Source organism: Microcebus murinus, chromosome 21, assembly GCF_040939455.1.
Source record: "Microcebus murinus isolate Inina chromosome 21, M.murinus_Inina_mat1.0, whole genome shotgun sequence".
In the NCBI taxonomy this organism is placed as follows: Eukaryota; Metazoa; Chordata; class Mammalia; order Primates; family Cheirogaleidae; genus Microcebus; species Microcebus murinus.
In genome coordinates this window covers 2,859,255-2,877,192 of record NC_134124.1, presented here as the reverse complement: position 1 = coordinate 2,877,192, position 17,938 = coordinate 2,859,255, and the positions used below count along the sequence as shown (strand labels likewise).

The 17,938-nt window shown below is 63.1% G+C and overlaps 1 protein-coding gene across 1 annotated transcript in view; it reads left to right on the top strand.

Annotated features, from left to right (window-relative positions):
• Positions 1-17,938, top strand: part of FSTL4 (follistatin like 4) — a 316,540-nt gene that overhangs the window by 158,906 nt on the left and 139,696 nt on the right. The window contains exon 4 of the mRNA XM_075996042.1: positions 1,228-1,476. Within this exon, the coding sequence (XP_075852157.1) occupies positions 1,228-1,476 (249 nt within the window). The remainder of the gene's footprint in view (positions 1-1,227; positions 1,477-17,938) is intronic.

Genomic DNA, 17,938 nt, shown 5'->3' with positions numbered 1-17,938 from the left:
GGACCGCAGCCTGGGGTCACCGTGGGTGCGTGCTGGGTGCAGGGGACCAACAAGCAGCGTGACGGCCGCCATTTCCAGGGCCTTCCTGCCCACAGCCACACACCGCGCCAGGAAGGACTGGACAGAGGACAGGCCGCCGGCAGCTCTGCGGCCATGTGCGCCGTGGAGCGCCCTGTTCTCGCGGAGGAGAAGGCCAGCCTCCGGCCTCTCCGCATTAGCTGTCCCCCACCCCCATCCCAAACACCGAGCACTGCTGTCTTCTCAGGCCACACTTCCTCCCTGTACTCTGCCATGGCTCCCCAGTGCCTGCACGGTCCTGTCCAGACCCCTCTGCCTGGCTCTCTCAGTCTCCCAGGACCACACCTCGCCTCCCCCGCCCCCACCCCGTGCAGCACGTCTGGTCTCCCACAGAGGCCTGCGGATGCCACCTGCCAGGCCGCTTGGGCCCGAGCCCCCTGCGTCTCTGGGAAAGCCCTCCTCCTCTTCCTCTCCACCTCCAGGACCCCTGCCCCCACTCACCTCCCTAAGCAGCAGCCCCGTCGTGGCTCCTGCAGCTCTTTGCCTGACCTTGCCTGGTGGCCCGGGCCTCACTCGGTCTCAGGTCAGCGTTGCACCTGCGTGGGTGCCATCACCCTACAGAATGGCGGGGTCGGAGGGAGGCTTGTTCGGCTCTGGGACCCCGAGGCTCCCAGCCCACAGCCCGGCCGGCCTCATCGCGGGATAAAGGAACGGAGGGAAGGAAGGAAGGAGAGGGAAAGTCCTCGAGTTTTTGTAGAAAGTCCTCGATTTCCGCAGGCTCCTCAGTCCGGGAGGCCGTCTCGGGGCCAGGTGACGGTGGTGGCCGGCTTTGCCCTCTGCTGACAAGAAGGGCCTGTGTCTTCACTTTTCAGTTGGCAGCAGGGACAGCGAGCCTAGGGAAGAGCCTACAAGGAGTTTATCCGAAGCCCTCCCGTGGGTGCCGGGTGGGCGGGGTCGTGCCTGGGGTGTGCAGAGTGCGTCAGCCGCGAACCTGAGCGCCGCGCAGCGGGACGCCCTTCTCCGTAGCAGTGGGGGCCTCTCGCTGGAGAGACAGGGACTCCATCAGGGACCCCAAGCCCCGCAAGCCCCACCTCGGGCAGCCTCAGTTTCCCAGGTGGATGGAACCTCTGCTCGCGAGCCCCACGGGAAGCCTGCACCCCCTGTCCCCGAGCCCAGGCAGCTGATCCTCCGTGTTTGTGTCCCCGGCAGGGCGTTCCGGCCACGGCGGGCTGCCGGCCGCCTGCGGGAAGACGCTCTGCGGCCGGGGGAGCCGGTGCGTGCTGGTCGGCGAGACGGGGCGGCCGGCGTGCCGGTGCCTGGAGGCGTGCCCGCCCAGCTACCTGCCCGTGTGCGGCTCCGACGGCAGGTTCTACGAGAACCACTGCGAGCTCCACCGCGCCGCCTGCCTGCGGGGGGAGGAGGCCGTCGCCGTGCACAGCAAGGACTGTTTCCTGCAAGGTAGGCGGACGGCTCTTGCCTTTTGGTTTTAATCTTCTAACACGCTTCCGACGGGGGCCTGGGTGCTGAGTCTACGGGTTGCACGTGGTAAAGGAAGTAAAGACAGAGAAAGGCTAGCGTGAGGAAACGGCCACGGTGGCGTTTCAGTGACGTGTTCTGTCCGAATCCAGGAAGGTCGAACTCAAGCCTGGTTGGTGCAGCCCATGTGTTATCAGCGACCAGACAGCAAGGCATCCTCCTGGTCTGCACACACGGTGGCCCTTGCAGGGTGGTGACCGGGACCGTGGTCACCCCTCTGGGCAGAGTCCCACGAGTCCGGAGGCCACACTGTGCAGACCGTGGCCACACACACAGCAGCGCAGTGGTTCCCAGCAAGGTGGTGACACCAGCTCTGGCCCGGAGCAGCTGCCGGTGGGAAAGCTTTCCGTGCCTCCCCTGTCCATGCCCCGAGCAGGGCGGGAAGCCCCTGCCTGGACATGGCGACATGTCATGGAGTTGGCACCAGAGCGGCCGGGCTCTGTGCTGGGGTTGGGTCAGAGGACAAGGGCAGCGGCAGCTCCCACTTGATGTGAGAACTGCAGGGTGGGGTTGTGGCTGCCTCACACGCTCGAATATTCCCCGCACCTAGCGCGGAGCCTCGCTCCAACACGGACAGGGCGAGGCGGCTCCCAGTCGCTCAAGGATGCAGGCGTTGGCGCACATTCTTGTGCAGACGTGGCCCCAGTAAATAGCACATGCCACAGCCCGCAGAAGTATCTGTTACCCGGAAAAAAGTGGGCACCCGTGAGTGAATCAGGAAACACACAAGGCAGAGCGGCGTGTGGGCAGGTGGGAACGGCCCACAGAGACGGAGCAGGGACACTGAGGCGGGCGGGCCCACCTGGGCTTGCGTGAGGCCAGAGACCTGCTTTGGGGTAGGGCGGAGCAGGACGGGGCTGGAGAAGGAGACCGGGTCGGCGCCCGCCACGCTGGGAGGTGAGGGTGCCGGCATGGTGGGAGCCGTGAAGAAGGGCTGGCACAGGTCGGGAAGGACGGAGCTCCAGCCTCGGTCTCCCAGGCCCCCAGCCTGAGCACACGTGACGCGCGACACACATGTGCACATGGGTACTCACGGCTTGTAGCAGCGCCGCACAGGCGTGCTGGCCCCACAGCCCCTGCCCGCGCCGCCCGCGCCCAGGCAGGGCTGCTGCCCCAGCTCGCACTCCAGCCAGGCGCGGCGGCGCGGGCCCCGGGCGGGCGAGGTCTGGAAAGGCGCGTGGACCCGCGCCGCGGCCGTCCTGGGCACTCTCGAACCCGTGCTCACAACACGAGCGCCCAGGTGCCCGGAGCCCGCGAGACCCGAGGTGCCAACGGGGCACAGCAGCCGCGGCAGCGACACCCCGCTGGGCACGCCGCCCAGCGCCACCTCCGGGTCCTCAGCAGCCACGACAGCGCTCGCCGCGCTCCGGCTTTGTGGGCCGCGCTGGGTTCCGTAGACGGACGCGCCCCTCTCCGGTGTCCGGCGTCCCCCAAACCGCGTCTCTGCGTCAGCGAGTGCGCGGCCTCCCCCGCACCGGCTGTGCACGCGGCCTTTCCGGGTTCCCGCGAGGCCCCCCGCCGCTGTGGACCCGCCGGGTGAGCTCGCGGGGAGCCGGAGCACAGCCGGGGCCCAGAGCGCGCCAGGGCCCAGGTCTGCTCCACGCAGATTGGATTCATCCCCCAATCCTTTGGGGTCGCAGGGTCGTCACCCGCTGCGTGCGGCAGGACTGCCGTCCCCGAGACCCTCTTCCCTGTGGGCTCCCGGGGAGACCGAGGCCGCGTCCCAGCTCTGGACCCCCTGCGAGTGGCCGGGGCAGCATTGCTCCCCTGCGCGGGGCCGTCTCCTCGGCCGCGGGACGGTGGCGGGGCGCCGCCTGCTCCTGCGTGGGCGGCGTGAGGGGCGCCGTGCAAACTCCTCCCCGCCTGCAGTGGCGCGTGACGGGCATCCGGGCGGGCGGTGTTAACCACACTTGCCGCCGGTACTTCCCCACTGCAGTGTGGCCGCAGGCCTGGAGCAGAGGGATGCGCAAGCTGCAACAGAGACACAGGGACCAGGGCCCCACCCAGGAGGTTTGGGGGACAATTCCGGTCCTAGGTGGCCTCGTGGTAGACAGAGGGTGAGCGAGGAGGATGCTGAGTGTCAGTCAGACCCTGGCGCTGTCCTGCAGGGGCCCACTCGGAGCTCGGGCTCCTTTTCTGTAGAGAGCCCCGTGGGTCTGGGCGCCACAGAGAGGCCTTCTGAGCCGTAGGACCAGGGTCAGCTCCAAGGTGGCTGACTGTCCCTCCCCCGGCACGGCCATGGGAGCGCCCGGCACACGGTAGCGGGGCCCTGGCGGCTGGGGGGCAGGCCCGCCCACGGAAGGTGCCTGGGGTGAGCACTTCACCGTCGCCAGAGCCCCGGCTCCAGCAGGAAGCAGAGCAAACAGGTGGCAGCGGCTCTGTTCAGAGCTGGGCAGGGAGGTCCGGGGAGCACGGAGCACCCTAGAACAGCTTCCCACAGTGCGCATCCCAGGGGGGGCAGCAGAACATCTAACGCCGGCTTGAGTCCCACTGAGGACAATTTGTCACGTGTCCCAGATTTCTAGGGAGTTCTTAATACAGAATACAAAACCACTTTTTTTCCCCACGCAAACAACAATTCTAAAATTGTCTGTCTTCTATTCTCTATGTCTACCAAATGTTACAAAGATAAGTCATGACTTCATTCTCTGGGACTTTCGCTGCCCCCGGAAGTGACCACAAGGCCATTCCTGTGGGGCCAGCGTGTGCAGAGCAGGGGGCAGAGGTGGCAGGTCATGCCGGCCGTATCACCGCGGTCTAGAGCACTCCTTCTGCGGCCAGAGCCCCTGCGCCCCGGCGGGGAGGGTCGCTCCTGAGGATGGCTGGGACCACACGGCCCCACCACCCTGCAGGGGAGAAGAGGTGGCATTCTAGCCCCTTTTACGAGAAAACTTCCGGTAGCACGCTCCAGTTGCCATGGTGATGGGACTCCTTGTGCGAGCAGATGGAACATAATATCGTTTAGGGACCCTTAGCGTGTGTGGAAATCAAACTGAACTCAGCAGCGTCGCTTGGCCTGGAGTTTGCGGCTTTGGTCCCAGATCTCTCAAGTCACGAGGGCAGGGTGTCCCCCGGCCACGGTCGGGGGCGAGAGCCACGTGGGAAGGATGCCGCATCTCTTTCTTCTTGCGGCGGAATCGGCACCAGACACCACCGAGAGAATACCCGGGTGCTGGGCGGCAGCCGCTGTTTAACTTCTCACCGGGTTTGTGTTTGCAAAGTTACCGTGTGACGTCACGTTCCGATTTCTGTGTCGGTGGACACTTTTACGTTGTTTTTCTGGCTTGTTTTGAATTGGCGCTTTATCTCCTGTGCTGCTCCAGGGCTTGCCTTCCGGCAAGGGCTCACCCTGCCAGGGTGGCGTCACGCCAGATGATGATGCAATGTCGTAGTCGGGCAGTTTTCCCAACAAACCGTGAGATTCTGGGAGAAAAGAGGCTGTCAGAGGTGCAGTCTCAAGTGGACCCTTCAGCTCCCTCAGCCCGAACAGCGTCTGCAGGTGCATCGTGGCTCTTCTGCGGGGCGCCCCCAGCTAATGAGACCAGAGGAAATAACGTCCCTGCGGGGAGACGGGAACTGAACATACCACAGGCTCACTGGTAAACCTTTTTTTCCTTAAGTGTTACTCAGCAGGCGTAAAAACTCGACACTTTGTTGCAAGTTAGCAGAGCACATGGAGCCAGCTGCCCCAGAGCCCTCTACCCCGCTTTCTTCTTCTTGTTATTTTGTTGCTGTTGTTACTTTGAATCTTGTTGCTTTAGGAACTTCATTAGGCCCCCCACCTGCCAGGGGCATTCTGTGCTTCCGCGGGTCTTCTCTGCCTCGCTGGGGAATGCTCCGCGTGCCCAGGTGTGTGGACGCAGCCCAGACCCCAGCCCGAGACTCGGCTTCCGGGGATGGGCGAGGGCCCGGTGCGGGGCTGGGGCGTTGCCAGGCATCGGTAGGGGGCTTCGGGTTTACTCTGCTACAGCTGGGCGCTGCCTGAGGGGACATCAGAGAGGCCAGGCTGGTGGGCAGTGTGGCCCGTGCTCAAGGGCACTGCTTTGGAATCGGTCATGCATCCATCCTGTGCCGCCTTAGACAAGGCACGCAGAGTCTCTGTGCTTCACTTACCCATCTGTAAAATGGCAATAATAACAGCACCTACCTCGTAGAGCTCCATGAGTGGGAAACAAGCAGTGCCCGGTGTGTGGTGAGCGAGGAGGAATGTCACAGCTCCGGGATGGTGGCAGTGTCATTGCCGACGTCGTGGCACTTTCTAGGGGCAGGTGCAAGAGGCTGTGAGACCCTGGCTCACTTACCTCACGTGCCGGGCGGTATGGACTAGCGGTCGGGGTGCCGGGCCCTTCTGTAAACCGGGGGGGGGGGGGGCGGGGAACATTGTCCTCCAGGCTTACTTAGGGAATGACTAGACCTTGACCGACAGTTGATCAGATTTGATGATCACCTTGTCCGGCTGTCTCACTCTTTGAAAAGGGATGTCATAAGTCCCCAAGTCCACCCAGCGTGCCGATGGGGGAGCAAGAGGAGAACCAGGCGTCTCTGGCCCCAGTCTGGACAGAGTGACCGGACCCACGTAAGGCTCTCGGGGAATGTGAGCGGAGCCTGGGGGAGGAGTGCATCTACCTTAGATGGAGAGAGGGGTGTTCAGAGCAGGTGCAGGGGAGGCGTTGGAGGTGGACCTTGCAGGGCAGGGAGAGTTTGCCGGGTTGGGAGGGTGGGGGAGGGTTTCTCCGGGTGCAGGCATGAGGCACCTCCAGTCTCAGGGAAGGGCAGATGGCCACATGCAGGTCCTGGGAGGGGAGGGGGGTATCTGCGGGTACGAGGAGACAGGTGGATCATAGCGCACTGGGACAGGCCTGTGAGCCAAGCGAGAGGGTTTGAACTCAAGCTGGCCAAGTATCACATGAGTTAGTCCGATGTTCTCATTTTCCAGATGGGGACCCTGAGGCCCAGAGAGGGCCGGTACCTGCCCCGAGTCACACAGGAGAGCCCAGCCCAGGTCCCAGGCTCTGTCCCTGGATTCGGCCCTGCAAAAACACCCACAGCGCTGGGCTGTTTTCCTTAGGCCCCAGCAAGGCAGGTTCCAGCGGATGCAGTTGCTCCATCCTCCCCCCCCCCCGGGACTTCCTGGTGTGGAAGGAGGACTCGGGGGCCACGGGCCATGGGAAAGGCCATGCGAGCCACGGCTGGGCCTGGCCCCCCTTTTCAGCAGGGTGTCGAGAAGCCCAGCTGCAGCTTCTCCGGGGAAGGTGGGTCGGCCACGCCAGACCCACAGGGCCTCCCGCATCAGAAACCCAAACCTCTCTCCCCTCTAGAGGCGGAGTAGGGCACCAGGACGCCCAGAGGCCACCGGAGGAGCCTGGAGTGAAAAGCAGGTGGAGCCTCTGGGGAGGAACCTCCCGCCCTGGTCTGGCTCTGGGGCTGGCCTCGCTTCCTCTCCAAAGTCCCCTACCCGTCTCCCTCGCCCTGCCGCTCCTGGGCCCACCCGCCTCTGTCCAGGGCTCCTGCAAAGCATCGCTCTGTACCCTTCCTGGCCTTCACTGTGAGCTCCCCTGGAAGAGCGTTTGACCGTCTTCCTCCAAGCCACCGGCCTCACGGGCATTCACTGCGTGCCCACCGCTTGCCAAGGCTGGGCCAGGGCCTGAGGACGCTGGCATGATCAGGACATCAGGCCTTACCCATGCGATTGGCAGCCGAAAGAAATGCCAGGTTCCAGTCCGGTCCCGAGCATGTCCCTCCACTCCCGGGGCCACCCTCCGGGGCTGCTTTAGCCAGAGACGCCCCAAGACCTCAAGCACACACGGGCACCTTCCCGGACTGTCTCTCACGCCCTCGTCACTCGGCGGCCTCTGCCGGCATCCGTGCAAACGCCGGGCGGGGCTGGGCAGAACCGAGCATTCCCTCCCAGCCTCCCCGCCCAGCACCCCCGGAGCTCGGTCCTCCCATTTGTGATGTCTGCTTCCGGGATGGAGAAAAGTGACTTGAAACAGACAGGCGTGTTCTTCGGATATTTCCTCTAGGTTTTACGCACGGGGCGTCTGTGTGAGCAGCCCACAAACGTGCTCGAGTGTTATCGGCGCAGTCCGTGCGGTGAGCTTCACAGAACCGCTGCGTTTGGAATGAATTAATTACATTCCAGTAATTAAAAATTGCTAATAAGGTATCGAGCTGAGAAAGCGCCACGCCGCATTGATTTCACGTGTGGAGGCGAGCGACAGCCCCCAAGTCCCTGCGTTGTTTCCCACCATGTTCTGGCGGCCCTCCCTTTTGTCCCCAGCTCCTCCTCCTCCTCCTCCTCCTCCTCCTCCTCCTCCTCCTCCATGTGCTCCTCATCACCCCCTGGCAGCCGTCACCCCCTGGCTGCCGACAGGCTCTGTCTCTCTCAGCCCAAAGGAGCCGGCTGTTGTCCCAGCATCCCTCTAGGTGCCACTTAACCTCCTCTTCCCGTCCCTCCGAGACACCCGCAGCCTTACCTGCCCTGGCCGCCTCCACTTCCTGGCTTCCCCGGACCCCCAGCCCCTGTGTCTGCCTGCTGTCCCCATCGTCCCTCTGCCACTGAGTTCATTAATGCCACATTACCCGTCTAAATGCCAGGTCCAGGTGGTGCTTTCTGGGCTTGCTTTTGTGCGTCCCTCCCGCAGTGGCCTCTGCCGTGCCCCTGCAGCCCTGGTCACTGTCTTCCAGGACCGACTCCCTCCCTCCGACCCCCCATCGCCCCTCCTGCCCCAGCGGCTGCCGACCCGCGTGTCCCCCGTGGTCCTCCTCAGCTCTCCTCTCTTTCCACCCACCTCTGCGCACAGTTCCAGCCCGACGACGGCATGTCCTCCCTACCTGCCCTCCTCATCTCTGTCCCGCCACCTGGGACAGTGCATCCCACCGTCTCCTGTCTGGGTGGCCTCTGTGACGCCCCAGCTGTCCCCCCAGCCCCCAGCCAGATGCTCCTGCAATCCCACTTTCCACGTGGCTTTCAGAGTGAGCTTCCTGGGACGTCACTTTGACCACGGCGCTCTCCCGTCCGTCTGTCCGTGCACTCGGCGGGCGTGCGTCGGCTGCAAGTCGGGGACACAGCCGTGAACAAGACAGACCGAGTCCTGCCCTCGTGGCAGGTACAGTCTCGTGGGAGAGATGGACGGTGACCAGGAGTGCTCTGTTGGGTGGTGACAGGGCCGTGGAGAAGACTAAAGCAGGGAAGGCGGTTAGCAGGGGCTTCTGATATGAGAAGTGACGTTTCCGCAAAGACCCGAAGGAGATGAGGGTTTGGGGACCGAGGCATGAGAACATCTGGGGAAGAGCAGCCCCGGCAGTGGCAATACCAGTCGCCGAGACCCTAGGGTGGGCGCTTGCCTGGTGTGTTTGGGGACAAATGGGAGGACCGGGGCTGCTGGACCAGACTGAGGAGCCAGGGAAGCCCCAGGGCTGGGGCAAGCCAGCCACATGGGACCTCGTCGGCCGTCAGAAGCCCAAGTGCTTTGCCGCTACGTCATATTGACCTTCTAATGACTCCACCATGCCTGCTAAGGGGTGGCCTTGGAGGGACATCCCCCTCCCTTCCCACCCCCGGAAAGCTTGTGAGGGGCATGCCCTGGGCCGGGAGCAAGCATCTGCCCAGGAACTCTTGGCCAAGTGTCTCAAGGTCATTCTGCACCTGAGAGAAACCTGCAGGGCCAGGGGATGTCCCGTGTGAGCCCAAAGCCCACCGAGGGGCCGGCGGGACTTCTACCAACACCAGGGTCCTCCTCCTAGTATAGCTTCTCAGTGGCGCGCCTGTCTTCCTGCCGTGCTGGGTGTCCTTATGAGTAGGGACATCTGCTTGGTCTTTTTATCCCAGCTCGTTGGAGCTGCTCTGGTCATTTTTTTAGAAGAATGCACAAGTAGATGAGGGTGTGCTAAACGAAGGACATATGCGGTCCCCTCAGCGTCCCCAAGTGAGAGGATGGGAAGGGTGGTTAGAAACCCTCCACGTCAGACAGGCCAGAGGCCCCGGCACAGGGGACCGTGGGTTGGTGGGGAAGACCCCCTCCAGGGACTGGCCGAGTCTCTGTGGCAGGAGGGCCACCAAAGGTGTCGGGGGGGACACGAGTCACATGTTATGATTTACTGGAGTGAGAAGATGTCGATCCGGGACTTCCCTAAGGCCCTTCTCTACTGCGCCTTCCATTAAGATCAAGGCCCCGGCGTAGCTGCCACTAAATGTCCCCGCGCGTCGAGTCTCTGTGCTCAGGCGGTTTCTCTAATTATCTGTGAGGAGCCCAGCAGCTGTCAGAGCAGCCACTGCTCAAATCTGCAAGCGCTTTCTGCTCACTCACAGGCACGAGGAAAGGCCTTCCATGCCCTTTCTGGACGCAGGGCTCCTTCCGGGTCCTTCCGCCGCCTAGTGGCAGGAGGCAGGGAAAGGGCCAGGGGTAGGAGGACACGGGGGCAAGAGCTGGGCAGAGGCCGGGGGGCTGGGCTGGTCCTGGTTCCCGCTCTCCCTCCCTCACCCTCCGTGCGGCTGGCCTGGGCACCGGCCTCTGCCCGCAGTTCTGGACGGGGGAGAGGGCCCGCTTTGGGCCATATTTTTTTTTCTCCAAAGAGAGGGAGGAGCACTTGCCACGGTGTCAAAGTAACTGAAATCAATCAGAGGGTTAGAGCGCGGCCGCACGCAGTGACCACGGGACAGTGAGTGGCAGCTGTTATCACCCATCAGCCGAGAGTGTCTGCACCGGGGAATGTCCCCAGCCGAGGGGGCCTGGACGCATGAAGGGCGAGACGGCCCCGAACCCCCGACTCCAGCAGAACCGAGGCGCAGAACCTCAGGAAGCCGAGGCCCAGCCTGTGCCGCATCCCGGCCCCGGGACCCGCCCGCGCGTTCTCGTCTCAGGGGAGCTCGTGTCCCGCCCTGCGCCAGCCGCCGCGGAGAGCCGGGGTGTCCGCGGGGCTAATGAGGGAAGACAGAGCCGCGCAGTCATGCTGGGCCTGGACACCTCCTCCCGGAGAGCCCTGCCCTCTGCGTTTCTTCCTGCGCTCACTTCTGCTTTGATGCATTTTGATCTCTCATTAATGAAGGTAATCAGAGTGAAAGCTTCTCTCAAAAAGCTCCTCTAAATGAAAGTAGCAAAATTACTTTGCTCGAAGGTAATTAAAATAGCCAGCCGCAATGAACTCCATCCACTTGCTAGGAGCAGGGGGTGTCTGAGTTGTGCGTTTCTCTTTGTGGTTGGAAGGAAGGCTTGTCCAGGGAGCGGGCAGCTGCCCCTCTCTGCCTGTCTGCTTTTGTTTCCCTTTCGCTGCTTGTCTTCAGTCCACTCCTAACCCCCACCTGTTAGCTAAGGCGTGGCCCAGAGGCCTGGCCAGTGCCTCCGAGAGCCTCCCGACCTGTCGTGCCTGGCTGAGCTCTGAGACTCACCCACCTAGGCACCTGTGCCTCTCTCTGGCCCCCCCATGCCTCCTGCATCTCATTTCTGTCTCTGTTTGTTGCTCAGATAGTTCATGCCATGATCCACATTTCACTGAAATATAACAAATCCAAGCTTTTGTTTTTGTAGCGATTTGCAGAGATTTTCACGTGTACTGGCATGCGGAGTTTGTACAGACCTGGGTCTGCCTGGGCCCTCGCCGCTGAGGTTTGAAATCTCTCCCTGTCTGAGTTCGTCCGGTGACTTAGGGAACTCTAGATTACAGGGGTCAGGGGGTATAAAGGGTCTCATAGCAGAGCCTTTCCTGATGGGTGGGTGATGGTCAGGAAAGGGGGACCAAGGAAGGGTCTCTTGCAAAGCTGCAAACGAGAGGGAAGAGGCTTCACAAGGGGTCACCGGAGTAGGGGGTGAGGTGGTGCTGGAAAGGTCAGGGGGTGTCACCCTAGTTACATGAATGGGGAGCTGCTTAGCTCTCCCTTCCACCCAAGGGTGTCTCCCGACTGCGGAGCCCCAAGTTCCGGCTGTAGGGAAGTCAAGACCCTTCTTTAGGGGTGACATTAGGCTGCAGCATCCGTGGATTTAGCTTTAATGCCGCAGTCTGGACAACCTCGCCAGGGCTGCGGTGGGAGCAGACAGAGGTGAGGCTGCACAGACCCGTCTGGGCATGAGCGGAACGGGGCTGTCGGCTCCCGCAGCTCCGGGGAGGAGGCGCCGCGCTTAAGATGCGGCGCAGAGCGCGCTGGGGGGGAAATTATTGCGAGAAACAGAAGCGCGTTTTAGACAGCCACTGTGCTCTGCTCTCGATCTGAGAAAACATGAACTCGTAATGAGATGAAAAACGGGATTATAAATCAGCTGAGCCACGGCCAAAAATAAGATGGGAGCTGGAGAGGCGAGGGGGGAACAGGAGGACTGTGAGACGCAGCTGCACGAGTCCCTCCCGTGCCGTCCGCATTCCGTGCAGCCGAGGGCACGAGTGACAATGCAGGCGTCACGCGGCTGTTCTCCAGCATGGAGACCCAGCTTGCAAACCTCCCCAAAAATACACAGAAGAGGAGAAACAATAGGGTTAGAAACATAGCGGGAGAGGAGATAGGTAGGACGGGGATGAAGGATCTAACGTCCTGGTGATCGGTCATCCTAACAACAACTCCGGAGCAATCCAAACAGGCACAACGAGCAAAAAGAGGCTTTTAAAAACCACCTTGTGCTGAAAGATTCATAAAATAAGTCAAAAGATATTGCTAAGATTTCAGGGTTCAAAAACGCCACCGCCAGGGCCCAAGGGGCGTCGGCTCCCCTGCTCCCCTGCTCCCCCTCCCCGCTGGCATTTACGGGGGACAGAGGTGAGCCTGAGAGCTCGCCCAGTGACCGAGCTGGTAGATGGCCGTGCCAGAACTGGAAGCCGCCGTCCCCTCTCAGTGTGTGCTGACGGCCACTCCCGCAGTGGGGGGGGGGAGCCTTGAGCTGAGCCGCGAAGGGCGGGCGGGGCGTGACCAGCCAGACGGGGGGCAGGAGGGGAGACTCACGCATCTCGCCGAGTGCCATGCGGCCGCCCTCCCTCCTCCACCAGACTTGGCGCGTGGCTTATCGGATGGCGGGCACCTAAAAGCCATCGCTCCCCTGCAAGGAAGCAGGTGGAAATTACGTTTTCCGTGGGCATTGAGCGGCGCCATATCCCGTCGTGCTCATGCGATGAGTCACGCTCACACGCGTTCCGCCTTGGAGCCCCGGTGGCCGCCCCCACGTGGCCGTGAGACGTGGCCGCCCCGTGAGCGCGTTGCAAAGGGAGAAAGTCCTGCCGCGGCCACGGGAGACGCAGGGCGGGGGCCTCGCTGGCGCAGCGAGGAAAACGCCTGTGGCCTTCCTCAGCCGCTCCCTCATCTGTCCACGTCCGCCCGGCTCCCTGTCACCAGGGTCCCCTCCCCGCCCCGGCCAGACCTCAGGCGCATGACGGCCTTGTTTCCATGCCGGGCTCGGCTCAGTAAACGCTCTCCCGGCAATCGGAATGGGACGCGCTCTCCATGTGACAAAGTGTGGGCGGTGGCGGGGCCGGCGCGGTGGCGTCGGGGAGGCTGATGGAAAGGGACCCACAGAAAAGGCAGGCGAAGCCCTGCTGCGGGGGTGTGGCTCCTCTCAGCCGGAAAATGCCGACGGAAGCCCACGTGCCTCGGGCCTCGTCTTGAACATGGCGTGGGTCAAGTTTCACTCTTACATTTCAGGATTTGATAGAAAAATCCGTGATTCTTATCTCTGGACCATTCACACCCAGGCGGGCTTCAGCCGGTCACGGTTTCCTTCATTCAGCAAACGCTGCTGGGCACCCGCTGGGCACCGGCCTAGCGGAGGGGCTGGGCCTCCAGGAGGAGTGGGATGCGGCCTCTGCCCTTGGGGGGCTCAGTGTGGGACACGAGCCCTGCCGGGTGGAACGCGGGGTGGGGAGAGCACGGCAGGGCACGTCCGGTCCCTCATGGAAGGAACCCGGGCGGCCTCCACGCGGCGCCGTCTGGGCTGCGTGTTAAACGCCGCACGGATGTGGGAGCGCGAAGAGGAAGGGAAAGGGCCTCCTAGGCCAAGGTTAGCGCATGAGGCCGGCGTGGGCAGGCTCGGCCGACTGGTGTTTCTCCAAATACGGAGTTTACGGGAGAGAAACCAGCACGAGTGAGGCTGGAAAGCGGCTTTGACCAGGCTGGGGCCAGACCCGGGAAGTCGGGTTGAGGAGCTTGGGCTTTTTCATGGAGGAAATGCAGTCAGCATTCAGGCGTCTGGAACCGTCCGCCTGGCGTTTGCAAGATCACCCTATGTTACCCGTGGGGCGAGAGGCCAGCAGGAGGCATTTAGTGCAAGGAGCAGTGACGGGGAGGCCTGAAACTGGGGAGTGGGCAAACTGGGAACTATTTGGAACCATTCATGGGAAATGAAGCCGGCAGGACCAGGCGCTGATTGTGAAGTTAAGCCTCACACCTGCCCAGGCCGGGATTGTTCTACCTGCCTTCCTCGGACCTGTGCCGGTCCCCGTCTGACCACAGGAGCACCTGCCTGAGCTCCCTCAGCTGACCGGAGCCAAACGCCCTGTGGCCAGACCCCGAGCTGCTCTGGGGCCGTGCCGGCCCTTCACACCTGCCCCCCGCTGCGCTGCAAGCCCTTCCCAGCACCCAGGACTCCCACAGGAGGGTGGGGGAGCCGCGCTGGACCCCAGGCGTCCTCACCCTCCGTACCCCAGCCTGAGCCGCGCTTTCTGCCGACCACTGTTTTCCCAACAGAGTTCTCTTCTCTTCCACAAGCTTAATAGTTTAAACGGTAACTGTTTGAAATCACACTTAAACACCCAAACAATGTAAGACGCAAATCGGAGAGAGAAAAACAAAAGGGGAGCGTGGGTGTCAGATTGCTCAGACACAAGAGGGTGCCGGGCGGGGATGGCAGGCGCAGAGGCTGCGGTGAGACCCCAGAGCTGCTCCTTCCCGGGCGCCCAGGTCGGGGAGCCCACGCCTCACCTCCCGGCCCCGTACAGGGAATCAGGGTGTTTAATCAGCCCCCGTGCCTGCAGGGAGGCCTGGTTACTCCTGGAGGTGGGTAATGGCTGGGAGCCCAGGCCGCCAGTCACACGGGCAGGTACACGACTCAAGTTAATTGGAGAGAAGCTCCCTCCGGGGAGGTGGGTGCTGGCTTGTCATTTAATGGGACTGAGGCTTGGCTTTGACAAGTGCCTTCGCCTGACCGAGAAAGAGCACGTCCTTCAGACACGCTCTCGTCTCCCCGGCCCCGCCCGACCCCACCACCCGGGGTCTCAGAGCCCAGGGAGCCGGCGGAGCCCCAGCAACCAGGAGAGCGCCCGCGGGGCAGGGCTGGGGCCGTGCTGAGCGAGCCTCCCCGCCCTCCGAGTGGGGTCCAGGCCGCACCTGCCGAGCCCCCCAGGGTCTGGGCTCCAGGATGGCCAGAGGGGAGCGCAGCGTGTAGGCTGAGGGACAGGACGGGCTGTGTCCATGGGACAGCTGAAGCTCAGAGGGGGCGGGGCGCGGCAGGCTGGAGGGAGGCTCATCCCTCCACGCGTCTGTACGTCCACATGGGCAGGCAAGGGTGGGGGAGGGGAGCCACCTGGGTCTCAGCAGGCAGCGCAGACTCCTGTCCTCTCCCTCCCTCCCTCTCTCAGGTACCCCTCTTCCTCCCCCCCATCTTCTCCCCTCCCCCACACTCCCCCCCCTACCGCCGTGGAGTGTGAGCTGAGTGTGCCACGCGCATCTGAAACAAGCGGCTAAAAAATAATACGTCTCTCAGTGAACTGGGCGCATTTACTGCGCGGCACAAGCTGCTAGTTTTAACTGAGTAGCGATTTACGCGGTTTCCCCAGCGGAGTTTGGACACAGCCTGACAGGTTAGCTGCCCCCCAGAGACGGGCGATGGAGCTGCCCCCAGAGACAGGAGATGGAGCTGCCCCCCCAGAGATGGGCGATGGAGCTGCCCCCAGAGATGGGAGATGGAGCTGCCCCCCCAGAGATGGGCGATGGAGCTGCCCCCCAGAGATGGGCGATGGAGCTGCCCCCAGAGATGGGAGATGGAGCTGCCCCCAGAGACGGGCGATGGAGCTGCCCCCCAGAGATGGGAGATGGAGCTGCCCCCCCAGAGATGGGCGATGGAGCTGCCCCCCCAGAGATGGGCGATGGAGCTGCCCCCCCAGAGATGGGCGATGGAGCTGCCCCCAGAGATGGGAGATGGAGCTGCCCCCAGAGACGGGCGATGGAGCTGCCCCCCAGAGATGGGAGATGGAGCTGCCCCCAGAGATGGGAGATGGAGCTGCCCCCAGAGATGGGAGATGGAGCTGCCCCCAGAGATGGGAGATGGAGCTGCCCCCAGAGACGGGAGATGGAGCTGCCCCCAGAGATGGGAGATGGAGCTGCCCCCAGAGACGGGCGATGGAGCTGCCCCCCAGAGATGGGAGATGGAGCTGCCCCCAGAGATGGGAGATGGAGCTGCCCCCAGAGATGGGAGATGGAGCTGCCCCCAGAGACGGGAGATGGAGCTGCCCCCCAGAGACGGGAGATGGAGCTGCCCCCCAGAGACGGGAGATGGAGCTGCCCCCAGAGACGGGTGATGGAGCTGTCCCCAGAGACAGGAGATGGAGCTGCCCCCAGAGATGGGAGATGGAGCTGCCCCCAGAGATGGGAGATGGAGCTGCCCCCCAGAGACGGGCCATGGAGCTGCCCCCAGAGATGGGTGATGGAGCTGCCCCCCAAAGACGGGCGATGGAGCTGCCCCCAGAGACGGGCGATGGAGCTGCCCCCCAAAGACGGGAGATGGAGCTGTCCCCAGAGACGGGAGATGGAGCTGCCCCTTGACTACACTGTCAGCTCCGCAGCCGCCCCCGAGTCTGCCTCTTCCTGGAGGAATCCGTCTCTCCGCCGCTGCAAACAGTCGCAGTCCGGATCATAAGCAAATGGCTAATTTGACAAGCAAATGCGTTATTTCTCGGTGTTCTTGCCTTTAAAGTCAGAGGTGGCGGACGGGGAGGGAGTGACAGGCGCTCACAGTCACCGCGGGCAGGTGGCAATCGTCACCCAGGTCGCGAGGAGGCTCGCTCACACGCCCGCGCCAACGCAGACGGGAGGGCCGCGGTGAGTGAGCAGGACGCCGGCACAGAGCCGGGGAGTGGCCCGCGTTCCCTCACATCCCTGTGCCGTTGCAAGAGCAGCTCGCACGGCCTGTGTGCACCTCTCACCCAAGGCCAGAAGGGACGCCGACCCGCGTCCTCCTGCCCTCCTCAGTGCCATCGTCCCGGCCCGTGCTCAGTCCGGCGAGAGCCATGTGCTCACAGGCACCTGCGCACGGGTACCCAGGGACCAGCGCCCCGGCCAGCCGTGTGGGGGGCGGTGCAGAGGGCACAGGCCCGGAGTCCTGGACACGGGGTCTAGAGTCCCAGCTCTTTACTTCCAAGCCGCCTGTGACCTAACCTCCTTGGGCCTCAGTTTCCTCATCCATAAAATGGGACTCATAGCATTCCTCACCGCGCAGTGCTCGGTAAGCATCGGGCATCAGCACTACTTTTGTGACCTCGCGTTCCCAGTCCCCGTTGGCTTCGGGTTTAGTGTCCGAGTGTCCAGGGAGCTCGGCGAGGGGACGAGGTGTCCAGGACGAGGGGCGTGGAGAGGACGGCTTGGCCCCCACAGCTGAGCTGCAGGTAGACCGCAGAGGGCGTGACTGTCAGCCCCGTGTGGGCACGGGAACTAGGACACGTGGGCACGTGGCGGGAGGAAGGAGTGAGACCACGCGTGTGTCTGCACACACGTTTCGGGCCTGGACTGGCTTCTGGGCTCCCGCCCCCACTTTGGTTAGATCCACGCGAGAGGCCACGTATGCAAATAGACACGCACGGCCCATCGGGACACGTGCCTGGCTGGGAGCGTGTTGGAAACGCAGCGAGCCCCGCCCCCCGTCATGTCCGGCCCCTCCCTAGTGCGAGGAGAACCCCCGGGGGCCGTGCATTCTGGAAACAGCTCGTGGAGCTGATGGGTTTGAGGCTGACGCTCGTCCTCCGTGTGCTTGAGAAGAAAGCAGGCCGGTCACGCACGGTCTCTGCACGGCCCGGTCGTGGCACCTGCACCGGGCTCGGCCCACCCGTGCCCTCGGTGCCCAAACGGGATGCTCTTCCCTTTCACAAAGAGACGATGCTCTTTTAAGTTCCGCATCAGAGCCGCTTGAACATTTCAGCATAACGAAAGAACTGACATCAATCACACACAAATTGCTTTACTGACCGAGCTTACACCTCTGGGGCCTGCAGGTGTTTAGGAGTAGCCGCAAAATTAACGTTTCATGGGTCAGACTGAAAGACCTCAGGCTGGTTTCCAAGGTCTCTGCACCGAGCCCCGGTCTGGGCCTGGTCAAGCGTGTGCGCGTGGGCGCTCTCTGTCCCTCGGTGCCGAACCGGAAGGTCACGGGTGACGTCATCCCCGTCACGGACCTGTGGGGACCATGCATGCCCGGCTCCC